Below are 26,957 nucleotides of genomic sequence, written 5' to 3'. Positions count from 1 at the left end.
AGGAGAGGTAAAGAAAGAGCCAGCAAAGCAGATGGCGAAGGAGCAGCCAGCAAAGGAAGAAGAAAACCAAGCAAGTGTGGTGTCCTCAGATGTGTTTCGGGGAGAAAGAGACGAGGCTAAAGGCCTTGAAAGGTCAGGTACAGTGAAGACTACGGACTGCCTTTTTCTTTTTCTTTTTTTAAGATTTATTTATTTATTTGAAAGGCAGAGTTACACAGAGGCAGAGGCAGAGACAGAGAGAGAGAGGTCTTCCATACGCTGGTTCACTCCCCAAATGGTCGCAGTCACCAGAACTGGGCTGATCTGAAGCCAGAAGCCAGCTTCTTCTGGGTCTCCCACGTGGGTGCAGGGGCCCAAGCACTTGGGCCATCTTCTACTGCTTTCCCAGGCTATAAGCAGGGAGCTGGATCAGAAGTGGAGCAGCCAGGACTGAAACCCCTGCCTATATGGGATGCTGCTGCCCCAGGTGATGGCTGCTACGCCACAGTGCCAGCCGCACAGACTGGCTCTTGAATTTAGAAATGTGAGGTCACTGGGGACCTTGGTAGAACTGTTGTGGTGAAAGTGGGAGCTAAAGCTTAACTGTAGCAGGTTCAAGAGAAAACTGAAGGGAAATCTGAGTAGCAAGCCCACAGCAACCTTTTGAGTTTTGTGCAAAGGGACAGGGAGGGATGAGGCAGTCATGGGGTCCATCACGTGCTGTGTGTGGAAGGTCCAGCAGAGACGGGGCAATGGACCTTAGGATTCAGAATTCCTGGACCAGTTGTCCTCGGGTGGAGGAGGGGTTTGGGGAGGGAGGCGGGGGCCTGTTTATGCCGAGTGGGAGGAGAAAACAGCTGCAGCTGTTCAGGCTGGCGGCTCCTGCTGGTGGAGCTGAAGAAATGAACATCTAGACGGCAACACAGAAGGCTGTTTGGAAAGAATGTGCTCCCAAGATCTCTGATAGCGACAGTTCCAATCCTGGGGCTTCTGCTGACTTTCGACTGTCTGGAGAGACCTACTGTTACCCATCACTCCTCAAGATAGCCCCCAGCTACCAGTCACGGATGACCTAACGTCTGGGCAGGCCCTCAGCACCAATCTAAATCCACGCAGAACAACTGTGTAACTCACAGGGCCAACTGAAGATTCTTGCACACATGTTGTTCACCTTACTCCAGTGTCCCTGCTTTTCCCTTGAAAAACCCAGTCCTTCTGTCCCTTCCTAGAGGGAACACCTGTTTGATTCCTGACCCTGTGTCTCCTGATTTATAAATCCATTCTGCCAGCTCTCTGCTGTGGCCAGGGAGTGCAGTGGATGATGGCCCAAGTACTTGGGCCCTGCACCCCATGGGAGACCAGGAGAAGCACCTGGCTCCTGCCATTGATCAGATCAGCGCGGTGCGCCGGCCGCAGCGCTCTGACCGCGGTAGCCATTGGAAGGTGAACCAACGGCAAAAGGAAGACCTTTCTCTCTGTCTTTCTCTCACTGTCCACTCTGCCTGTCAAAAAATAAAAAAATAAATCCATTCTGTATCCAAATCAAAACCACCTTTGCTTTTAAAAAAAAAAAGATTTTATTTGTTTATTTGAGAGGTAGAATTACAGACAGTGAGAGGGAGAGACAGAGAGAAAGGTCTTCCATCCGATGGTTCACTCCCCAAAAGGCCGCAATGGCCAGAGCTTCGCCGATCAGAAGCCAGGAGCCAGGAGCTTCCTCCAGGTCTCCCATGTGGATGCAGGGCCCAAGGACTTGGGCCATCTTCCACTGCTTTCCCAGGCCATAGTAGAGAGCTGGATGGAAAGAGGAGCAGCTGGGACTAGAACTGGGATGCTGGTGCCACAGGCGGAGGATTAACCTTCTGCGCCATAACACCAGCCCCATCTTTGCTTTTATTTCAACCTCATTTATGATTTCTTGTGTTAGAAATTTTCTAGGTGAAACAGTAAGCAAAGGGTCAGCTGATCAAGTACAGAGGTCGGCACTCCACAGGGCAAGCAGTCATGGGGGACGGGGATTGGGCCAGGGCAGCAAGGTCCTCTGGAAGGTCCTGAGAATAAATTTGCTTATTTCTACCAGGGATATTTAGCTGTCAGATGCCAGTGAGCAGTATCAGAGAGGATTGAACTAGCATTATTGTTTGCCCAAAAGAGTAAGATGGATTAACAGGCAAGAAAACTGGCTGTAATGATTAAGCCTGGATTTAAGCTGGATAAGAGGAGAAGTGAGGGTGTGAGCAAGGGACAGAGAAGACAGCTAAATCCGCATGAGGCATGGCAGTAAGCATGTGCGTGATCCTGTGAAATCCTCACCCCAGGCGCCGAAATTGTCCCCAGCTCGCCTGGGAAAGACTATGGCTTCCTCAAGGCCACAGAGCTGGTAAGTGAAGACCCAAGGTCGGGCCCAGGCACACTTGTCTCCTAAGGCTCTGTACTCAGCCCTCTTGCCATTTGCTTTAGTTGGAATATTAATGTGCATTTAAAAATTGATGCATAAATAGAAAGAATGTTAGTATTTTTCCCACTTCTGTTAATGTTAACATTGTTTCATGCACAGAACTTTTTAAAAGTTTATAGCAAAATCTATTTACTTTATGTATAAGTGATGCCATAAATCATAAAAAGCAGTTTTCAGAAATCAACAGTTATTTGAATTTAATCAACTATCACTTTGGCACATATGGATCGACTTGGTCTTTGAACGACCCAAGACATAATCATTTATGTACTTTCTGCCTCTTCATAAGCAGATTTTAAAAAGTCATCTCTTACTATTACAAATTACAAAACACCTATAAAAATACTAATAGAGGTTAAACAGCACATCCTTATTTTTTATATTTGGAAGAAACTTTAAGAGTAATATTGGGTGTCCAAAAATTCAAACATGTATATATCAAACAGTATTTTCACTGCTTAAAATTATAAGGTATTTTAATTAAAAATTTTATTTAAATAAAATTTGTATTTTAATTAAAAATATATACTTATCACAGCACTAAGCTACACAGCACTGGGGGGGATAAAAAGCTAGGTCCCTGGTCTCCCAGGACTCAATGCCACATAGAAGGGTGACTGAGCCAGGGCCCCAGGAACTAGGACAGCACAGAGGTGGACAGTCACTGCCGGTGGCTGGCGAGTCCCAGGATAGCTTTTGGGGAGATTGTTGACCTGCTCGATGGCTGACAGGGAGGGAAAGAAAAACAGGGGGCAGCCGAGCCTGTGGCCCTACATCCCCAGTGATCAATCATAAACTGTTCTAAGACAATTCATGGATTGTAAATAAGAATCAAAAAAAGTAGGATCAGTGTGTTAGCATGCTGGATATAAAATGTGTCTCAGAAATAAAATACAAAGGAGTATTGTATTTACAATACAAAGGAGTATTCCAAGTTAATCAGAATAATGGTCCTAATTCCATGTAAGGATCTAGAAGTGATGGCTGTTTATCAAGATGTTCCATGAAAGGATCCTCTGAAAGACAGGTTGATAGAGGAAGTTTGCATCTGGCAATAGTTATTTTTAGGAGGTGAGGACCCCCAGCGGCACAGCAGAAGTGTGACTCTACCCATGAGCATGCTGCCGCCCAAGATGTGCTAACGGGTTAACCGTGTTGCGCTCAGAAAAACCACTGTCCAGGCAAGCGTGCACGAGTGACTTTCTCTAGCTGCTGAAACTGGGGAATGGCCCTGCTCCTTTCTGGAAAGCAGATGAGCCATGCTACTTGATCTCTTGTTGCATTTTTACCTGTAAAATACTATTTCTATCTGCCAGTGTGGAACACCATGTCTCTGATCTTTGTTCCTAGTCCCAATGACAGCGCTCCTAAAAGCCCTGGAATCCCCTGAGTGTTGGGATCATGTCTTGTTGCTCATAATGAACCCCTATAACAACCCCTGGTTTATGCTAGTGAGGTTCCTAAGGGAGGGGCCCCTAGACAGCCTCAGAATGGGGCTGGCAACTAGAAAAGCCAAATGACAGTGGAGTAGGGTGGTGACTGCAGCCGCAGCCTGGGGTGGGGGAGGGGTGCACCCCAGTGTCTCAGGGACAGGAATGCCTGTGTCCAAGCCCCTTTCAGATCTCACCCTTTGCGCCTGTCCATCTGGCTCTTGGAGGCCTGCATAATAAAATGGCCAACACCAGTGTTTCCCTGAGTTCTGTGAATCATCCTAGCCAAGTAACTGAACCCAAGGAAGGGGTCCTTGGCTTGTAGTCAGTTGGTCAGGAGGACAGTGGCCTGGTGTGGTGATCAGCATGTGAAGCAAGGGCAGTCTTGTGGGATTGAGCCCTCAATCCCGAGGGATCTGACACCATTCGAGTGGTGCTAAATTACAGGTGTCTGCTGGAGACTTGCTTGGTGTATGAGGAACATACTCCTAACCGGGCGTGCGCACACACACACACACGCACATGCACACACATGTGCTCACAGGAGTGTTCTGTGTGGAGTGTAAGGCTAGAGAGCAGGAGTGGTTTGTTTACTTATTTATTTCTCTGACACATTGATTGACCCACAAGGAATGTATAACATTTTCTGGTTAAGGATACCACATACAGTCATTGCTCAGTATGTAGTACTGTGAAGGCAATGCCCCCACAGACACCAGAATCCAAGATGCTCAAGTCTCTCACGTCAACTGATGTGGCATTCCCACACAACCTGTTCACACCTTCAATATGCTTTAAATAGCCTCTAGATGGCTTATAAGATCTACTACAATGTAAATACTTGTTATGTTGTTTAGGGTATATGGACGAGCTAAAGGTCTGTTCCGAGTTCCTTGTAGAAGCAACCATCTCAGCCCTAACTACAGTGGACACGTCAGCAACAATGTAGTGTTTTCCATGGAGATATGGCATGCAACCGGACCCACGGAATCATTCAGTCATAGCAGGATATGAGTGAATGTCAAAAACCACCTGCACACCTTCCCATTCCCATGTACACACGTTTGTACATGCACACACATGCTGTTGTCGTTTAAGCTGTGGTCATCCAATGACGTTTGTTTTGTTTGGATAGTATCTGTATGTTTGGAAATGAATGTTAATCTTGGTATGGATTTTACTAGTCCTTTTCAAAAAATCCTGTAAGCTTCATTTCATTGAGTTCGTTATTAAGGAGGACTCTAGAGATGGTTGTTTCTAAGAATGAGCTTATCTGGCAGAGTGGTCCAGAGTCCCCCACAAGACAGCCGTTTCTCCACAGCAAGGCCCATCTTCGTGTTACTTGTCACAGTTCATTTCTTCGGGGAGGGGGTGGGCTCTGGTTTCTTTACGGTCTCTGATTTTCAGTTTGCTCAAACAGGGGAGAAGTTTTATCAGAACGCAGTCACTAGAACTTTCGGATTTTCTCCTCTCTCTCTTGCATCTCTGGATTTTTTCCCAGATCTGAACCTGAAAATAAAATTGTTGCTCTAGAAAATGAAATATTCAAAACTTACCTCCTCAAAATGCCAGACACTGAAAAACATTTCCTCAATCAATCAATCAATCATTATTTGAACAATGACAAGAACCTTATGAATACAGGTCTCGTATATTATGGCTTTGAGCATCTGGGGCCATTTTCTCATTTAAGCATAAAATCCACTACTTATTAAAATTTTTTTTAGGGCCAGCACTGTGGCACAGCGGGTTAATGCCCTGGCCTAACGCGCTGGCATCCTATATGGGCACTGGTTCGAGACCCGGCTGCTCCATTTCCAATCCAGCTCTCTGCTATGGCCTGGGAAAGCAGTGGAAGATGGCCCAAGTCCTTGGGCCCCTGCACCCATGTGGGAGACCCGGAAGAAGCTCCTGGCTCCTGGCTTCAGATCAGTGCAGATCTGGCCGTTGCGGCCAATTGGGGAGTGAACCACTGGATGGAAGACCTATCTCTCTCTCTCAGTCTCTCTCTCTCTGCCTCGCCTCTCTCTGTGTAACTCAAATAAATAAAAATCTTTAAAATTTTGTTTTGTTTTGTTTTGTTTTTAATTTGAGAGACAGAAAGGGTGAGCGAAAGAGAGAGGAGAAGGAGCGAGAAGAGAGCACTTCCATCTGCTGGTTCACTCCCCAAATGGCCTCAATGGCCAGGACTGGGCCAGGCTGAAGGTGAGACCTGGGAACTCAAGGCAAATCTCACATGGTGGCAGGAATCCAACTACTTTCATCTCTGCTGCCTTCCAGGGTGCATGTTAGAAGGCAGATGGAATCAGGAACCAAAGCCAAGTACTGAACCCAGGCATTCACATGGGTGTCCCCACCAGCAGCATAACTAGCAGGCCAAACACCTGCCCCAAGCCTGGAATTGAAACTCCTTCAGGAGGTTTTTGAGGGAAGGCTACTGGGGTAAGCATGAGGTTTTCAGTAACTGAAGTTGAGACTGCAGGAGTTATTACATCATTAGAAAACAATGACTTTTCAGAACTGGGCACCGGCTGCTGTCCAGATTCCGTCAGGGATCAGACTACATTCACACATGGACTTCTCTGTGGCCTGGAGCTGAAGACATCTTATCTTACCTAACTCACGACAACCACACAGAATATTCCCACGATGGATGGAAATACGAAAGTTCAGTAACAATTAAATGATGAGGACGGGTCTGGGAACCACTGAATCGCCTAACCCATCCGTGTGCCCGGAGGGTGGTGCACCCCAACTCCAGGGGGCAGAATCTCCTGCACTCAGTAGCCTTCTAAACTGTGCCCTACTTACCTCTTTATAAGGCTGTGCATTTGAAGCCTTGCTAATAAACTACTAATTGTAAGGAAAACATTTTTTCAAGTTTTGTGGGTCATACTGGCAAATAATCAGGCCTCAGGAGGGGAACTGTGGGAACCCCAGACTTTGCAGCCAAGTGAGACAGGAAGTATGGGTAACCTGGGGACACAATTTTGCACCTGGCATCTGAAGTGAGGGCGAGATCGTGGCCCTGAGTTATTAACCCTGTCAGGTGAGATACAGGTGTTTTTGTCCGCATTTAAATTAATTATAGGATACCCAACAGGTGTCAAAATTGGTTGGCATCAGGAAGAAAAACTAGCACAAATGTACAGGCCCAAGCATGATAACTGAATTGCTTTAATATGCATTTCTTAGTGTAAGTTTTCCCCATAAGTATACTGCAGACTTAAGTTTCCTCTTCCATAAACTGCCTGTTCATGTTCTTTACCAGTTTTCTAATTGTTTGTCTTTTTTCCCACTGAAAGGCTTTCTGTAAATTCTGTATATTAGACTTATGTCTATAGCAAGTATTTTTCCTTGACTTATTAATGTTGGCTTTTTTTCACCTTGCCAATAATTTAAGAAAATATATTTTAAAGTTATTTTAGAGGCAGAGAAAGAGAGAGCAAGAAAGACAAAGAGCTCTGATCTGATTGTTCACTCCCCAGATACCCCCAGTGAGTAGGGCTGAGCCAGCCTGGAGCCACAAACAGGGAACTCAATCTAGGTCTCCCGTGTGAGTGCAGAAACCCAACTACTTGAGCCATTCACTGCTGCCTTGCAGGAACCACATCAGCAGGATGCTGGAATCAGGAGCTGGAGCCAGGAATCAAATCCAGATACTACTGTATGGGATGCAGGAATCCTGATTGGTGTCATAACCACTAGACTCAACTCCGGCCCTGTCAATAGTTTTTAAAATTATATAATGGGTACATCAATCTTTTCCTTATGGCTGTTTGATTTTCACATTATGGTCAAAAATACTTTCTCTAAGGTTATAAAAATATTTATATTTTTGTTACATTTTAGGCCTAAATTTTTAATCTTTCTTTAATGCATCTTGATTTTTTTTATGGTTCAACTATTTTAATGATTCAAGATGTCTGGCCAAATGTTCTAACATCTTTTACTGAAAAAAATCTAACTTTTGCCCCACTGATTTTGAGCTGCTTTTAATCACACACGGAATTCTTGCATTTTTAATTTTCCTGATTTGTATTCTATTCCATTGATTTCTCTCTTTCTCTTTCTCTCTCAAATTTATTTATTTATTTGAAAGTCAGAGTTACAGAGAGAAAGGGAGAGACAGAGGGATAAATATCTTCCATCTACTGGCTCACTCCCCAAATGGCCACAATAGCCAGGGCTGAGCCAGGCCAAAGCCAGGAGCCAGGGGTCCAAGCACCAAGGTCATCTTCTGCTGCTCTCCCAGGTGCATTAGCAGGGAGCTGGACTGCAAGTGGAGCTGTTGGGACCTGAACTGGTGCCTATAGGGGATGCCAGCACTGCAGACAGCAGCTCAACCCACTGTGCCACAGCACCAGCCCCATTCCATTGATTTCTATGCCCAGGCCATCACCGCACTGTGTTAATTCCCACTGCTTGACAACGTATGCTATTATCTGATAGGGCTGTTCTCTACTCACCGCCCATCCATTCCGCTCTATCTAGGTATCCCAGCAAACGCCTTCTACCGAGGGATCTGGTATCTTTTGGTTAAGTCCCACTTACCCTTTCACTTTCTGCATCTGGTCTAGGGTCTCCGGTAGAGTCATTCCAAAACTTTCAGGGAAAAACAGGGTGACAATTCCAATGAAGACAGTCAGACTGCCCATGACGATGTAGGGCAACATTCTGTTGTAAGCACCTGTGGGGCGGCGAACATGGGAACATCAGGTCAACACAGGAACTCTCTGGATGCTTTTGAAGTCCTAAATTCAATTTGTGAACGTGACAAGTAGGGTTTAAGAGCAGCTTTCAATCTGCTTTCAGAAGGGAAAAAAAAAAAAAAACAAGCAAACAGCAGTTTCTTTGATTGCATATGTTGTTGTCTTTGCATTTCTATAATAATTTATCTGCTTGATTTCACATTGTCACAAGGTTTTTCACTTTTCTATCAACTAGTATCATCTAAACCACTGCTGAATCATGTGTGACAGAAGTCTCTCCTCCCCAAGTTCCCTGCTAAAGGTGGAGGTGACGAGAGGGGAGGCCTGGGAAGACATCAAGGGGAAGAGGTAGGCTGGGATATTTCAGGGCAGGTCTGGTCACTCTGAGTGAAGGGTGGCCTCTGCTTTTGCCTACAGCAGATAGCTGCAGGGGAGAGCTAGGTACATAGAGTCATGAGAATCTCAGACACACACACCAAAACATAGTGTGTGAACTGATAAATGATGACTGATATGCACTTGGATTTGGTTTTTCTATCTCTCATTTTTAAATAAAACATATTTATTTATTTATTTATTTGAAAGTCAGAATAACAGAGAGACAGAGAGAGAAAGACACAGAGAGAGAAATTTTTCCATCTGCTGTTTCACTCCCCAAATAGTTGCAACAATCAGAGCCCGGTCAGGGGTCTGGAGCTTCATCTGGGTCTCCCACATGGGTATAGAAGGCAAAGCACTTGGAGTGTCTGCTGCTTTCCCAGGTGCATCAGCAGGGAGCTGGATAGAAACTGGGGTATCCAGGACTGGAACCAGTGTCCATAAAAGATGCTGGCATCACAGGTGGCAGCTTAACCCACTATGCTACAATGCCCACCCCAGATTTCTCTTTGCAGCATTCTATGTCTTGTTTCTACATGTAATAGGAACAGCCCTCCTCCCCCTCTTGCTTATGGGGCCTTACTCAGGAGAATCACAGACCCTCATTCTGCCTCCCTCTGCATGGAGATCACATGTTACTTTGTTAACTGCACAGGCTGCTGGGGAGCTGAAAGCTCTTTCTTGGACTCTGCCTATCAGGCACCGATGCCTTCCCTCCTCCTGCCCCACCAGCGAGCTGAGCAGCCAGAGTGTGAAAGGAAAGCTGACTCCACCTTGCGCGATGTACTCTCTCCGTCCGGGTGTGGGGGGTTTCTCTTTGGAAAATGTTTCTCTTTGTCTGCAAGGATGCACAAGAGTCTTCTCTGGGATTTAGGGAGTGTAGGTGAGTTGGAAGCAGTAGGTGACTAGAAAGAATGAGAAGGTGTGTCCACATTTCCCACCAGTACAGTCTTTAATGAGGACTGGGTGTGAAGTACCAGATCCTACATCCCAGTGAATCCTGTTGAAGCCCTTCTGTGGTATTACCCTAGGCTGTTGAAGTTTCTGTGCTCACAAAGTTTCTGATTTGGGATTTTCACATTAGGGATGTTCAACCTTAACAGCAAAAACCCGGGGCCAGCACTGTGGCATAGGGGGTAAAACCGCAGCCTGCAGTGTCGGCATCCCATATGGGTGCCAGTTCAAGTCCTGGCTGCTCCACTTCTGATCAGCTCTCTGCTGTGGCCTGAGAAAGCAGTAGAAGATGGCCCAAGTCCTTAGGCCCCTGCACCTGCGTGGGAGACCCAGAGGAAGCTCCTGGCCACTGGCTTCGGATCGGCACAGCTCCAGCCATTGTGGCCATCTGGGGAGTAAACCATTGGATGGAAGACCTCTCTCTCTCTACCTCTGTCTCTCTGTAACTCTGCCTTTCAGATAAATAAATATATCTTTAAAAATAAATAGCAAAAACCCAGAAATGACCTAAATGCTCAGCCTCTGGAGTGTATTTAAATAAATTATTTATGCATGTATATTGGAAGACTTTGTTTATTAAAAAGATGGCAAAAGAACAGAATATATCCATTGAAAAGGATATTCTGTTTCAATGTTAAGCTTTAAAAAGTTGCTACATATAATTTATTTGCATGTTTATCTATATGTGTTTGCACATATATAGGCTATGCAAAACAATGACTGAAGGGCTACCCAGCAAACCATTAATATTGGCTACTTCTAGGCAATTCAGACAGCTGGAAGAGGAGAGGTAAACTTGTATTTTTCCATGCCATTTGAATTTTTCACAATGCAAATCTATCACTTTTATATTTAAAGTAGATTTAAAGAAAGAACAGAAGGACGAGGTGCATCTCACCCAGGTAAACGAAGTAGGGAGCGACGATGCTGCCCACCCTGGAGGCCATGGATGTGACCCCCACAGCCATGTTCCTGACCAGGGTTGGGTAGAGCTCTGCGGTGAAGACATACAGCATGGAGAAGGCAGAAGTGACCCCAAATTTCCCCAGCATCACCAGACCAATGGACACGAAGTTATAATCTGGAAAAGAGACCCAGTGTAAACAGGACTGCTTTTAGAAGCGACACTAAACTCAGTTGCTTTAATTGTCCTTTTCTGCTTCATTGGGAATGATTTTATCAATGTGTGGTCTTCCCAAAACAGCACTTTCTCTTCAAATGTCCTAATAATTAGACATGGACAAAGATGGAGCATGAGAGTGCCTTTGCACTTTGCTTGCTGTTACTCTAGGTCATTAACACAGCTAGTGACCTTTGTCCATTTGTTTTTTATTTATTTCAAGAGTTCCACAGTAAACTGATAACATGTTAATATAGTTAAGTTTAATTTTGGAAGAAAAGGGCTAATCCTTTTCATCTTGTTTCCTGTTATGAAGCAGTGCAGATTTCCATGTATTTCCTGTATCAGTAATGTACTGAGTTAACGCTTCCATAATATGAGAAAGTTACTCATAAGGAGAGAAGGAAGCAGATACCGCTTTGCGTGCTATTTAACTTCTTCATGATTCAGACCGCAGAATCAGTGCATTTAGCCTGGAGCCAGCATGTGCTTCCAGCTCCAACACTTGAACGTATATCTCAGAGAAAAGGTTTCAAAACACTGAGAAAAATTCAAGAAAGTGGGAATCATGACTGACTCCAAGAAAGCGGTATGATTGGGTGACTCTTCCCTTTCACTGGTGACTTCTCGAAAGCTGACTCAAGTGGTTGCTTTGAACATGGAAAATTACATAATGAGCAATCACCTGTCTAACTGACCTGTGAATGGTCTCTGATGTCAAGGCTGCAAAACAAGGAGCAGTGACTCATACACAAATGGCCCAGCCATGCCTGGGTCTGTTCTGGGAAGCTGTTCACTCTGGTTAATTGCTTACCTGCAGGCACCAGCTGAATTAAGAGGAGCACACCTCCTCCCCAGAACAGCACCCCTGCTATGATATAGCGCCTGGGCAGGGTGCGCAGCAGCAGCCAGGCTGTAATGTAAGCAGGGACTTCAATCAAGGCTGAGAGGAAACAGTTCAAGTAGGGATCTCCATGTAAATTAGGGGAGTTGAGAGACAGAGCAAAGTAACCCACAGACGTTAGCATCCTGAAAGATAAAAAAAAAAAAAAAAAAAAAAAAAACCAGATAAAATGACCAAAGGATGGCCTTAGTCACACTAAAATTTCAAGGTAGTCTATAAAATACCTAAACCTTGTTGTCTCTGAGCAGTCACTAGACCCATGTGGCTATTTAAGTTTAAGTAAGGGAGGATAGAATTGTGGTGCAATGCATTAAGCCACAGCCACCTGCAATGCTGGCATCCCATCTGGGAGCTGATTCCAGTTTCACGTCCCAGTTGCTCCACTTCAGATCCAGCTGCCTGCTAATGTGCTTGGGAAAGCAGCAGAGGATGCCCCAAGTGCTTGGGTCCCTGCACCCACATGGGAGACCCAAAAGAAGCTCCTGGCTCCTGGCTCTTGGCTTTAGCCCAGCCCAGCCCAGCCCAGCCCAGCCCCTGATGTTGCAGCCATCTGGGGAATGAACAAGTGGATGGAAGATCTCTCTCTCTCTCTCTCTCTCTCTCTCTCTCTCTCTCTCTCTCTCAATCTTTCCTCTGTGTGTGTCCCTCCCTCTCTCTCTCTGTTACTCAGACTTTCAAATAAATAATTAAAAAAAATTTTAAATAGGTGCTGGTGTTTGGCCCAATAGTTAAGATGCCACTTGGAACAACCACATCCCATACTGCAATGTCTGGATTTGAGGGCTGATTCTGTTCCCAGTTCCGGATTCTTGCTGATGCACACTGTGGGAGGGAGCTGCTGACAGCTCAAGTCCTCTAGTCTCTGCCACCCACATGGGAGACCTGGACTGAGTTTGCTGTTCCTGGCTTTGGCTTCATCCAGTCCTGCCTGTAGTTGGCATTTGGGAACTGAAACAGTGATGGGAGATCCGTCTGTCTCTCTGCCCTTCACATAAATAAAAATAAAAAGTTTAGGACAGCACTGTGTTATAGTAGGTTAAGCCTCTGCCTGCAGTGCCAGTTTGAGTACCAGCTGCTCCACTTCCAGTCCAGCTCCCTGCTAATGGGTGGGGAAAAGCAGTGGAAGATGACCCAGGTGCTTGGTCCCTGCTCCTGGCTCCTGGCTGTGGATTGGCCCAGCTCCAGCTTTTACAGCCATCTGGAGAGTAAACCAGCAGAAGGAAGACCTCTCTGTTTCTCCCTCTCTCTATAACTCTGCCCCTCAAATAAATGAATAAATCTCTAAAAAAAGTTTAATTATACAAATGAAAACTAAAATTTTTAAAAGTGAAAAATAGAACTTCAAATTCAGTTCCTCAGTCAAATTAGTCACCCTGCAAGGACTCACCACCACACCTGGCCAGTGGCTGCTGTACTGGACAACATGGATGTAAAACATTTCCACCACTGCACAAAGTTCTACTGGATAGTACCGGTCTACACACACCAGTATTCAATAGTAACCAGTCCCCACTGGTTGATTTCAAACCGCACTATTTCCTGACTAGTTTGTACCTCTTCATTCCTTAGAGCTGTTATTATCAGAAGAAAAAAAAGTCAGTCTCATCAGCGAGTACAAAATCCAGATCTCATTATTTAAAAATAAGAGCAGATACACACAGGTGATACTATGAGGTCAACATCTAGTAATTCTGATCTAGTAAAACTCATTTTGGGAGAAAAGTGAAGGTTTCAGAATGCTTTAGAACATCACTGAAGGCAGAGTGCACACCCTGTGCCCCAACTAACGCGCACAGAGAAACTCCTCTGTGAGAAGAAATAACTGTGCTACGGAATCCCCTGGAGAATCTGCTTATTCTTAGCATGGATGTTTTCAGAAACTTCACTGGATTTATTTTTATACAGACTGTACCACGTGGAGTAGCATAAGGAATAAAACAAAACAAAAACAAAAGCTTATTGCTGGAGGGGTCATGATGATTTTCATGTTTAGCCACAGAGGCAGCTCAGGCAGAACTGCTGCCCGAGATGGGTCTGCGTCTGTGAGGTCTGTGACGTATGAAGATGAGGCAGCCCTCAGTGAGGAAGGCCATAAGCCTGCGACATACTTGCTGAATTCTGAGGCATACTCTCTTTCCTTGACTTCTCATTGCAAAACAGGATGGCCCTAAGAATAGACTTGCTGCAGCCTGCACCTGCCAGTTCTGCTGACCACCATGGGCTACACGGGCTCTTCTTCTTATTCTTCATTTATTCCTTATTACTTTTTTAAAAAGATGTTATTTATTTAATTGAAAGGCAGAGTGACAGAGAGGCAGAAACAGAGGCAGAGGGAGAGAAAGGTCTTCAACCTGCTGGTTCACTCCTCAAATGGCCACAATAGCTAGAGCTGGGCCCATCCAAAGCCAGAAGCCTGGAGCTTCTTTCAGGTTTCCCACATGGGTCCAGGGGCCCAAATCCTTGGACCACCTTAATCTGCTTTCCTAGGTGCATTAGCAGGGAGCTGGATCAGAAGTGGAGCAGCCACGTCTCAAACCACTGCCTATATGGGATGTTGGCACTGCAGGCAGCGGTTTTACCCACTATGCCACAGCACCAGTCCCTCTTCTTCATTTCTTGGCAGACACACTATTATATCTAATCTAAAAAGTCAGTTCATTATCTGTGTGCCACATAAGCCCTTGCTTCTTGCTGTTGGCAGGTGTAAAAAGCTGAGCAAGACGCTAAGCCAGGCAGGGGGGACTCAGGTTCTCTTAACCGGAGTTGGTGGCTGGATCAGCTTCAGGAAGCAGGAGCTGAAGGAGCATCTGTCCCCCAGGGCAGATTAGTCTGCATCCCATAAAGGTAGGAGGGAAGGGAACCCTTCTCCTGAGGGTCCCAGCACTGCAGACCTGAACACCATGGCTTGTATCCAGTGCCATGAACTGAAAGAAGACATTTCTAATTAACTTGGCACTCACTCGTCGTATTTTGTGTGTTTCCCTGAGGGAAGGACAACGGGCTGCATACTTAGGTGCTGCACACCTGCACTTCCAGATCACTCCTTACTTACCAGAGCAGCACAGACATAATGGTCATTGTGGCGATATTTCGCGTCCTGAACAGGTCCAGGATGAAAACTTTCTGCTCCTTCAGGAGGTTTAGCTCTTGTAGCTAAAATAATGCAAATAAGCATGAGATTAAGAGGAAGTATCTTTGGCCATGACGCACAGGAATGACTTACACACGCTACTCTCACGTCACCTTGAATATGCTTAGAAGTCTGGAAACTGAGGGGAATAAGGGCATCTACATAATTCAATGATTACTCTAACACTTTAAAATGCGCCCATGTATGCAAGTGATTCATTTTTAATTTTTTTTATTTGAAAGGCACAAGGAAAGAGATATAGGGAGACAGAGATATCTTCCATATGCTGTTTCTTCCCAAATACTAGCAATAGCCAGGGCTAGAACAGGTGGAAGTCAGGAGCCCAGAACTCCATTTGGGTGGCAGGAATCCACCTGCTTGAGCCATCATCTGCTATTTCCCAGGGTGTATATTAGCAAGAAACCGAATCGGAAGCACAGTAGCCCCAGGCATTCCAATGGGGGAAGTGAGAGTCCCAAACAGTGAACCAGCTGCTGCACCAAATGCCTGTCTCTGGCCTTTGAAATATGTAACATCAGCTCCAGTGTCCCCTACACAAAGCCTGATTGCTCCCGTAGCCTTCCCTGGCTCACGGTCTCACTGTGGATGGCTCTATTACACTGACCTAGGATCCTAGGGTCTACTGGGTAGGTAGGGTCACATAGCCCCAAACTGTCTTGAGGTTGTATCTGTTTTGTTTACTTATTCGAAGGGGGGCATGACATACACACATATATACACAGAATCTTTCCATCTACTGGTTCACTCCTCAAATACCTACAGTGGTTGGAACTGGGCTGAAGCTGAAGCTGGGAACTCAGTGCAGCTCTCCCATGTGGGTGGGAAGGACTAAAGTACTGGAGCCATTGCCTGCTGCATCCGCACTGGCAGGAAGCCGGAATTGGGAGAGGAGCTGCACTCAGACTCAGGCTCTTTGGTCTGCCACTCAAGCATCCTAAGTGGCATCATACCATTTCTCCCCCTTTTAAATCCACTTATATTAACTTCCTTGAGCTATGAATCTGGGTAACCAGGCTGGTAAGAATTGATGCTAAAATAAAAGTTGCAAAGCTCTGAGGTGGGAAATCTCTTGGAGAGGAAGCGCGAGGACTCTGGTCCTGTGGTGTAGCAAAGCAGGTGAAGAAGTGCCTGCTACAGAGTGAGGGCGCTGGGGCTGCCTCTGGAGCAGGTGCTCCCCAAGTATTAGCTCCTGTCTTTTCATGGGAATCGCACACTCACCAGTTCACAGCCAGACTGTCTTTTCTCTATTGTGCTACCTGGAGAAATACCTAGCTCCAGCCCCTGCGGCATAACCACATCACTACAACAAAGAAGTCCTCATGGAGGGTCCTGAGGCTGCTGCACACAGACAGAACCTGTGGTTCAGACCCTGCTCCCACTTGGCACTTCCCCAGGGCTCTTGTTATAGAGCAGACTGCCAGGCCCCACCCTGGGCCTGCTTATCCTGACCCTCCTGGGGCTCAGAGCCTGGTGAATCCATATTTTTAAAGCTCCTTGGATAACTGTTGATGAGCAGGGTTTCCAAACAACAGGACAGGAATATTCCTATAAAATATCCTTGGGTCAGGTACCATGAGCAAGATGAAGGCGCTTCATCTGCAATGAGGGACACTCCAGTCACTTTCTACAGTGGAGCTGCTCTATATTTTTTCCTGTCTGCCCTGTCTCTAACACAAAGAACGCAGAGCACTGTTGTTAAGAACACTCACATTCACACCAGAGGCCCTGGTTGCCAATCCCAGCTCAATGGCTGGGTGCTCCTAAGCAAGTTACTACCTTCTCCTGAAAAGCAGGCTGCTAACAGTATCTACTAGTGAGATCAGTACGAGTGTCATCTGAGCCAACTATGCTACCAGGTGGGCTCCTCGCTGCCACTGTGGACAGCTGCATGTGCTGGCACAGGGTTCTGCACCTCCTGAACAGGATCTGGTCCTGGGAGGTGAGCGGGGGAAATGACAGAGCAGCAGGAAAGCACTCAGTGGGAGGGAGGCTTGTCCATGTCAGGCTCAATGGGCAAGTTCAGCTGGAAGAAGCAAGGCGTGGTCAGAGCATGTGACTGGGCCCTGGACTTCATTCTATCTTACCCATCACTGTGTATCTCTTATCTATGTTAGAATTGCTCTCATTTCATCTCTACAACCAGACTGGAAGTTTCTCAATGATAACAATCAGGTCACATCCCAATAAATACCAACAAACACTCAGCAGAGCCCTGAAGGGCAGACACTTTCAGAACTCCCACTGTTGTTTTTACCTCCAATGAAAATGACTAAGCCTGGGAACGGACTTCAGGGTTTGAAAGGCAAAGGATTAAGGGACACTTTTTCCTGTTATCTCCCTGAGAGCTCGGGTTCAGAGCCACTGTAATTAAGCCTCTAGGGCACCTGCTTCAGGAGAAGGTCCTGCAGGCCAGGGGTGGATGAAGGCCCCAGGCAGAGCACAGCACACCCGCTTCTTCCACAGTCTGCTTTCTGGGGAAGCTGAGTGCACACTTCTGCGCAGGGCACACACACAACCATTGCAGCCACCAGAATCTTCCAGGATCCTGAGCAGCCCCCACTGCTATAGCCCGGAACACCCTGCTCCATCTTTTGCAGTCATCGCAGTGAATCTTACTGTCCTCCCTGGCTTGCACCTGCCTCTTCAGCCTTCAAGCCACGCTGCTTTCCTTCTCTAACTGCTGGCCCAACGTCACCTCCCTGATGTCATCATTTATCTCTTCAGTGTATTCTCTTTGCCCCGTTCATAACATTCTATGCTCCTTTAGTATAAGGGCTGCACCTTATTTTTGTTGTTTTCTCTAGGGTCTAGCACTGGGCACAGCACACCGTGTATCTTCACTAACCATTAGACTGCACGGCTGCTGCCATGAACTACCAGCTCCTCCTCACAGCCACCACCTCTGGGGAGAGTCCCCGAGCCTGGGCTCACAGGCCTTATGGCTCCACACGTGACACACAGCAATACTAAAGATAAGCACAGAGCCTCAGCAGGCTTTGGGAAGGCTGAGCACAGGACGGAACCAAGGGTGGACCAGCTCTCAAACGCTTTTTTCCACTTAATGTGCACATTTACCTATCATCAGTACATAACTGAGTCAGTGATCTGAAGCAACGCAAATAAAAAGGTGGAGATAAATTTACAAAGTGAAGGCAACTAATATTTTTTTTTTGACAGGCAGAGTGGACAGTGAGAGAGAGAGACAGAGAGAAAGGTATTTCTTTTCCGTTGGTTCACCCCCCAATGGCTGCTGCAGCCGGCACGCTGATCCAAAGCCAGGAGTCAGGTGCTTCCTCCTGGTCTCCCATGTGGGTGCAGGGCCCAAGCACTTGGGCCATCCTCCACTGCCTTCCCGGGCCACAGCAGAGAGCTGAACTGGAAGAGAGGCAACTGGGATAGAATCCGGCGCCCCAACCGGGACTAGAACCCGGTGTGCCAGCGCCCAAGGTGGAGGATTAGCCTTGTGAGTCGCGGCATCGGCCAAAGGCAACTAATATTTAATAACATTTGCTGTTTGCTAAGCAGTTTATATATACTGCTGCATTTAATTTTTAAAAATGATTTATTTACTTGAAAGCAGACATCTCTTGTATACTGGTTCACTCCCCAAGTGCCTGCACAACAGGGGTTGGGCCAGGTTGAAGCCAGGAGCCAAGAATTCAATCCACATCTCCCATGTGGGTGGCTGGGGCCCAAGTTCTTGAGCTATAACCTGTTACCTCCAGGGTATGCATCAGCAGGAAGCTGGAATTGGGAGCAGAGCCGAGACTGAAACCAGGGCACTCTTGGTGTCCTAAGTGGTGTCTTAGCCACTCCACCAAATGCCCAGACCAGGACTTAATTCTTAAACAGCCCTTTCAGATGCATTGTATCTCAAAATGTATTCACAATTATGTTCCTAAGATCTAGTACAATGCCTGGTACACTGTGGGCACTTAACAAATACTGAATTCAACTAAATTCCATAAAGCCAAGAATGCATAGCTGGTACTCACAGGAAACACCTGAGGACACTCACCTCCACAGGATCAAATATCACCATTGGTACTGCTGTCTTGTTCATTTTGGCAGCTTTTCGGATGATTTCTTCAGCCTCTTTAAATCTCCTCTGGGATATCAGCCACCGTGGAGATTCAGGAATAAACCTAGAATTAATTTTTAATAGTTTATACCTTTTCACTGCAGCAGGGAGTGACACTATTAACTATAAGCTGCCCCCATATCATTTTAATTTAATAAAATTTTAGTTTTTTGTTTCTTTTTATGGTTAATTGGGAGAGAATCTCCCAAAGATTTCCACTGGATCATAGGAATAAATAAAAGCATCTTCAAGTTTTAAACTTTAGATCTAATCACAAGACTGGTTATCAGTTGTGCTTGAGCCCAGACCATAAAGGGTGACTTATCTATGGGTACATTTGAGCCAGTGCATAGGCAGGGCTATTCTAAAAGAAGCACAGCCAGTAGATTTAAGTCCCCCAAGAGGAGAAACCATCTTCCTGGCATGTCCATGCTTTGGAGGATTCCTGGTACCTGAGCTGGGGATGGTCACAAGTTTACTGGGTAAAGCCCAGAGCACTCGTGTCCCCCTAAAACCTCCTGAAATGAGAGAAAAAGGTGAGGGCACTGGGCCTCCTTTAGATGTCCCTGTGGCTTTTAAAGTTTCCCTGGTCAGCGAGTGACAAACTGGGTTTTGAAAAATGTGATCCTTTTTATTATTATTATTTTTAAAGTCTCAACCCTTAATTTTTTAACTTAGATAGTGTATACACATTTATAACTCAAGCTCAAATACTGCTACAAATGTAAGGCTTTTCTCCTTGCCTAAGTTTTATTTTTTAGACCCTCTGAGCCATTCTCTTGCTTTCCTTACCTATTTGTCAGTACTTAGTTATCCTAGAAAATAGATTAAAAGTAGCAAATACGGAGGCCTCCTATAATGAATAGGCTGCAATGCTACACTGGGAATTAGCTTAGAGGGAAACCCAACGTGACAAATGGCCAACCTGCAACTCCCTTCCTCAGCCTAGCAGCACATGGGTTGAAAAAACGAGCCTTGGCCGGCGCTGCGGCTTACTAGGCTAATCCTCCACCTTGCGGCGCCGGCACACCTGGTTCTAGTCCCGGTCGGGGCTCCAGATTCTGTCCCGGTTGCCCCTCTTCCAGGCCAGCTCTCTGCTGTGGCCAGGGAGTGCAGTGGAGGATGGCCCAGGTGCTTGGGCCCTGCACCCCATGGGAGACCAGGAAAAGCACCTGGCTCCTGGCTCCTGCCATCGGATCAGCGCGGTGCGCTGGCCGCAGCGCGCCGGCCGCGGCGGCCATTGGAGGGTGAACCAACGGCAAAGGAAGACCTTTCTCTCTGTCTCTCTCTCTCACTGTCTACTCTGCCTGTCAAAAATAATAATAATAATAATAATAAAAGAAAAAACGAGCCCTTTCTGCATTTTTTGGAAGATTCCCTTGATTGATTTGGAAGATTCCCATAGGAACTGTGACGATGTTAGGTCACTACCTTCCTAACTAGAGCTCCTTTGTCCAGCTTCTGAAATGTCCTATATCTGTGCTGTCCAGTACAGTAGCCACACCCACATGTGGTCATTGCGATAGTGTGGCTACTGGGACTCAGAAATGAACACCTAATTACTTTTTACCTTAAAGAGCTGCACTCAACTGGCGGCTACCACATGAGACAACACGCAGAGGTCTGACGAGCAGCCACCGCACACGTGAGTGCTTCACACACACCTCTGTTGCTGGGAAGTGTCTCTCCCCAGCCACGTTATACCTACCAGGACCACACTTGTCTTTCTACAGGCTCTGACTCTTAGTGTGCAGCTTCCCCACCCCAGCTGCTCACACCTGTGACCTTTCACTGCCAGGTCTTTGAAAGGAAACTTGAGACATCTGCAGGGGCTCGCTTCAAATTTCCCTCTCATTTCTAGTTCACTGAAAATTCCAGGGACATTGGGAAATCCACTTCTTGAACTGCCTTGGTTTTCTCAGGTGCACAAAATTTCAAGTCTAGGGGCCAGCAGAGTGGCGCAGTGGATTAAGCTGCCACCCGTGACGCCAGCAATCCATATTGGAGCGCCAAGTACCAGCTGCTCTGCTTCTGATCCTGCTCTCTGCTAATGTGTCTGGGAAAGCAGTGAAAGATGGCTGAAGTACTTGGGCCCCGCACCCACATGAAAGACCCTGGTGGAGCTCCAGTCTGCTGGCTTCAACCTGGCTTAGTCCTGTCATGTGGGAAGTGAACCAGTGGATGTAAGATTTCTTTCTCTCTGTATCTCCCTCTCTCTCTGTTATTCTGCCTTTCAAATAAATAAATCTTAAAAACAACAACAAACCAGTCTAGTTGATCATTTCAAAAGTTGATGGAGTGCTACATGCGAATGCATACTATGTTCTCTGTGTAGATTTAATTCAGATTATACATGGTGAGGGAGTTGCTGGAGAGTCTGTGTCACATAAATGAGCAGGGTGTACAGTAGATCTGAATGTCACCCCATCATCCCAGTCCAGTGACTGCCAATCACTGTTTCAGGAAGTCCTGCCCTCAAGGACAAGATGTTCAGAAGTAAGCCATTTAGGGGCTGGCGCCTTGGCTCACTTGGTTAATCCTCAACCTGCGGTGCCGGCATCCCATATGGGCACTGGGCTCTAGTCCCAGTTGCTCCTCTTCCAGTCCAGCTCTCTGCTGAGGCCCAGGAGAGCAGTGGAGGATGGCCCAAGTGCTTGGGTCCTGCACCCGCATGGAAGACCAGGAAGAAGCACCCGGCTTTGGATCAGTGCAGCACCGTAGATAACGGCCATTTGGGGGATGAACTAATGAAATGAAGACCTATCTGTCTCTCTCTCTTTCTCTCACTGTCTAACTCTGCCTGTCAAATTAAAAAAAAAAAAAAAAAGTAAGCCATTTAGTTTCCATAGGAAAATGACAAGTATGTGGCTAAACTTTCAAGTTGAACACCTAGTTTGTTAGTGCTGCCCTCTCTCTGAGGCAGTCCTGGGCTGGAATTGGGTGCCCACCATAAACGGGAGCACTCATGCGTCAGCCTGTAGGCAACAGTAGGAAGAATTCTCCTTGGGGTCAAGTGAGCAGCTCTTTGTGGATGGACCTTCTCCTCTGGGAACTCAGGGCAGGGGGAGAGGATGGGCAGTGGACACCCATCAGAGCTGCTCCATGCTGTGGGACATGGTCCTGAGCTGAGCCAATTGCTACCATCCTCATTGTGGTCATCAGAGCTCTGCAGTTTATTCTCTCTCCCTCCCTCTGTTTCAGATAAACTCATACAGTGATCAGGTTGATTTTAAAATATTTTGAAAGTATTGCTTTCTTAGGCCAAAGTGACAACTAAAGCCAGAGAACAGAGATGATTAAAAACATTCATTTGAAGGTTGGGCATTAGGTACAGCAGTTAAGCTGCCACTTAGGATACCCACTGCCTATAGCAGAGCACACGGGTGTGAGTCCCAGCTCCACCCTCCATTCCAGCCTCCTGCTAATGTGCACTCTAGGAGGCAGGAAGTGATGGTCCCCGATACTCGTGTGGGAGACCCGGATTGAATTCTGGGCTCCCAGCTTCAGCCTGGCCCTTCATTCATGGCTGTCAAGTACATCTGGAGAGTAAACCAGTAGATAAAGATTTGTCTTTATCTCTCTGTCTCTTTCTACCTTTCATATACATCAGATAAACCACAAAAAAAATCAATCGTGTGAAGAGGCAGAAAAAAGTATTTGAATATCTTGCCTGTGTCTTAAGAGAATATCTGGGGCCGGCACCGTGGCTCAATAGGCTAATCCTCCACCTTGCGGCGCCGGCACACCGGGTTCTAGTCCCAGTCGGGGCGCCGGATTCTATCCCGGTTGCCCCTCTTCCAGGCCAGCTCTCTGCTGTGGCCCGGGAGTGCAGTGGAGGATGGCCCAAGTGCTTGGGCCCTGCACCCCATGGGAGACCAGGAGAAGCACCTGGCTCCTGGCTTCGGATCAGTGCGATGCGCCGGCCGCAGTGCGCCGGCCGCGGCGGCCGTTGGAGGGTAAACCAATGGCAAAAAGGAAGACCTTTCTCTCTGTCTCTCTCTCTCACTGTTCACTCTGCCTGACAAAAATAAAAAATAAAAATAAAAAATAAAAAAAGAGAATATCTGGTCACTCCACGTTTTCTGACAAATTCAAAAGCAATCGCAGAGAGAGGGACAAAGGGCGTGATGATGATGATGATTATGATGATGCTCTCAATCCAGAAAACAACTCTGCCCCTGTAAGTCTGGGGTGGTGTTTCTGGACTGACTCTCACACGGCACTCTTGACCTCAGACTGAGCTCCCAGAGAAACCTCCAAATCAAAATAATATTAACTTTTAAATAATGCTCTCTCAAATTCTATGGGAGAAAGGAAGAAAAAGAAAAACATGCCTTTTCCACTCCATGCCAAGAGTTTACACTGGAAAAGTGTAGTAGTCTTGGAGGACATAAAAGGACAGTAGCTTGGGTGGTCTAGCCAGAGCCACCTGGTCAGACCTGTCAATCTGTACAGTGGCCAAAGAGTTACAGCAAGGACCAGGGATCAAGGACATTCCAGACCTAACTTCCAGGTGGGGTGTGGGAGGGCAGCCTCAAGGTCAAGTCTATGATCAAAGAAATGGGTCAAAAAATGATCAAAGAAACTTGTATCATATGTAAGCAGATACAAATCAAGCAGTGCAGTAAGACCAGTCACTGATATAAAACTGGATTTTGATTTAATAAAAGCAGACCAAGAAGAACTAACAGGGGCAGGTACCAGATCCACCAGTGGTAGAAATCCTCTTTCCACTTGCTTAAATGTGAAAAAGCAAAGAACTGGCAAATCACAAAAAAGGAGGTATGGTTGGGACCTTATTCCATTATTCTTAATCTGTTCTCTCACGTGAGATCCGCCCCCACCAGATAATTACGTTGGGTAAGACTGAGACCAGAATCTCCAAACACTGCTGTTCCCATAAATGTTAGGTCAAAATTAAGTTGTAGGGATGGGAGGGGGAAAGAGAGCCCTTCTCTAACAACTCATTAAACAAATTAATTCTCTCACTTTGGGGCCGGTGCTGTGGCGCAGCGGGTTAATTCCCAGACCTGAAGCACCAGCATCCCCTATGGGCACAGGTTCTAGTCCCGGCTGCTCCTCTTCTGATCCAGCTCTCTGCCATGGCCTGGGAAAGCAGTACAAGATGGGCCAAGTCCTTGGGCCCCTGCACCCACGTGGGAGACCCAGAGGAATCTCCTGGCTCCTGGCTCCTGGCTTTGGATCGGCACAGCTCCGGCAGTTGTGGCCAACTGGGGAGTGAACCATTGCATGGAAGACCTCTCTCTCTCTCTCTCTCTCTCTCTCTGCCTCTCCTCTCTCTGTGTAACTCTGACTTTCAGTTAAATAAATCTTTAAAAAAAATTCTCTCACTCTTCAAGATAAAGCAGGCGAACAGGCACACCTTGGAGTTATCATTGCTTATAATTACTTTATGGTGTTCCTCGGTGCCCATGGGGAATTCCAGGACCCTCCACAGACACTAAGCTCTGAGGATGCTCAAGTCCTGTCTAGAAAATGGCATTTGACTTCCACATATCCTCCTGCATACTTCAAGTCATCTCTAGATACAGGTAATACCTAGTCCAGTGCAAATGTTAGGTAAGTAGGTGTTTACATATTGTTTAGGGAATAATGAAAAAAGTCTGTACACGTTCAGCGCCACAGATGGAATTTTTTTTTTTTTTAAAGCTGTATTTTGGCCGGCGCCGCGGCTCACTAGGCTAATCCTCCGCCTAGCGGCGCCGGCACACCAGGTTCTAGTCCTGGTTGGGGCGCCGGATTCTGTCCCGGTTGCCCCTCTTCCAGGCCAGCTCTCTGCTGTGGCCAGGGAGTGCAGTGGAGGATGGCCCAGGTGCTTGGGCCCTGCACCCCATGGGAGACCAGGAAAAGCACCTGGCTCCTAGCTCCTGCCATCGGATCAGCGCGGTGCGCTGGCCACGGTGGCCATTGGAGGGTGAACCAACGGCAAAGGAAGACCTTTCTCTCTGTCTGTCTCTCTCACTGTCCACTCTGCCTGTCAAAAAAAAAAAATGTATTTTTCCATTCTCAATTAGCTGAATCTGAGGATGCAGAGCCCAGAAATACTGAGAGCTGACCGTACTGTAATTGAACAGAGAAAAAGATGCACTAGAGGAAGAAAAGGGATGACATCTGGGGGTAGAGTAAAAACAGCAAAACGCAACACCACCATCACCACACAACAACCAGCAATGCCTGAGTGTGAGGAGAGGGGCTGCGTTGTGGCGCAGAGGTTTAAGCTGATGCCTGCAACTGCAGCATCCCATGTGGGTGCTGGTTCAAGTCCTGACTGCTCTACTTCTGATCCAGTCCTCTGCTAATGCACCTGGGAAAGCTCAACATGGCCCAAGCACTTGAGCCCCTGCACCCCCATGGATGACCGGGATGGAGTCCCTGGCTCCTAGCTTTGGCCCGGCCCAGCCCTGGCTGTTGTGGCCATTTGGAGAGTGATTCTCCTCTCTCTCTCTCTCTCTCTCTCTCAATCTCTCTCAGTAATGTGTGCTTTCAAATAAATAAATAAATCTTAAAAAAAAAAAAGTGGGGAGAGTCCAGGAGGGACTAGAATTCCTGAGAATAGTGCATTGAGGGGCACAGATTGAAACCCCAGCACACAGGCCCACCCACAAAGAGGCCTGAGCAAGCCCCAGTGGAGGTCACGCAAGCCCAGGCCAGCTCAGTGGGAGGTTCTCGGCTGCAGGTGTGCCCGCCTGCAGCAGAGAGCCCAGCTGGGACGAGCCACACTCACCACCACAGCGGGACACACAGCACCCCCGGCACCGTCAGCGCCAGCAGCAGCATCCGCCAATCTCTGATGAAGTAAGCAAACAGTGGCAGCAGCATGTAGCCCACTGCAAAAAATGTGCACACTCCTAACGTAGAGAATAGAATACGAACTGACTTGCCAAGAATTTCTGTTCCTGTTCAAAACAAGGGAGGAGTATTAGCATTGTAATCCACTTTAATATGTGCTGTTTCTATCACCATCCGGCAGCTGGAGTCCAGACTTCAACCACTGAGGAAAGGGAAAAGGCGTTTGCCTAGGGCCAGGAGCAGCGGCGGTAGTCGGTCAGTGGAGGAAGAGGGGATGACCCCAGGCGGCTCTGAAGGATGAGTTTTCAGGAGATTGCAAAACAAACCAGAGACTTATTTTTTAAGGCCATCCTGAGTCCCAGAAATATTACGCCCACTCTAGGAGGTAGAACCCTTCTGAGAACGCCACCTTTCCGAGATAAGAGCCCAGCGGGAAAGGCAGAGAGCAGTGCGGGACACCAGTGCCATCAGTGCTTCTCTCAGCTGCGCCTCGGCAGACAGGGGACCACCAGGGAACCGGTGATGACTGTATGTAGCTCACAGTTAGTTTCCTCCACCACCTGAGGACACCCCTGCCTGCCCTTGAGTCCTGACAAGTCAACAGGACCCAGCTGGCTGCGCAGGAGCCTGGGGCAGGGCCCCCGGCACGCAGGGCTGGATTCCTGCACGGCCACAGCGTGCCTGGAGGGCAGCCCCAGGCAGACACAAGCTTCAGACCAAGGAAAGAAAGAAGGAGCTGTTCTGCTGCCTCTGCAGCCCATGGCCCCGGAGCTGGCCACATACCCAGGGGGTTCCATAAAGCTTTCCCTGAGCACCTCTAAGGCCCACGACTTTGTGTTGGCAGGTACTGTTCTGACTCTGAAGCAGCTGATGGCTCCTGCTCTGCTCTGCCCAGGGTGAATCCTGGGCTGCCAGCGCCACCCAGATAGGACCTGGCATGCTCGGGGACATGGGCAGGACTCCAGATCTTACCTCATGAA

At 47.2% G+C, this 26,957-nt stretch overlaps 1 protein-coding gene across 3 annotated transcripts in view; it reads right to left on the bottom strand.

Annotated features, from left to right (window-relative positions):
- SLC22A4 (solute carrier family 22 (organic cation/zwitterion transporter), member 4) overlaps nt 1-26,957 on the bottom strand; it is a 56,860-nt gene that overhangs the window by 9,131 nt on the left and 20,772 nt on the right. The window contains exons 4-10 of one of the 3 annotated variants that reach the window (XM_051843296.2): nt 25,913-26,084; nt 19,105-19,231; nt 14,988-15,088; nt 11,846-12,060; nt 10,810-10,992; nt 8,422-8,557; nt 4,450-5,396 (exon numbers count right to left, since the gene is read on the bottom strand). In XM_051843296.2, the coding sequence (XP_051699256.2) occupies nt 5,315-5,396; nt 8,422-8,557; nt 10,810-10,992; nt 11,846-12,060; nt 14,988-15,088; nt 19,105-19,231; nt 25,913-26,084 (1,016 nt within the window). In that variant the 3' untranslated portion in view covers nt 4,450-5,314. 3 annotated transcript variants of the gene reach the window in all.

Source organism: Oryctolagus cuniculus, chromosome 6 (assembly GCF_964237555.1).
Source record: "Oryctolagus cuniculus chromosome 6, mOryCun1.1, whole genome shotgun sequence".
NCBI classification, from domain to species: domain Eukaryota; kingdom Metazoa; phylum Chordata; class Mammalia; order Lagomorpha; family Leporidae; genus Oryctolagus; species Oryctolagus cuniculus.
This window is presented reverse-complemented; position numbering and strand designations above follow the sequence as displayed.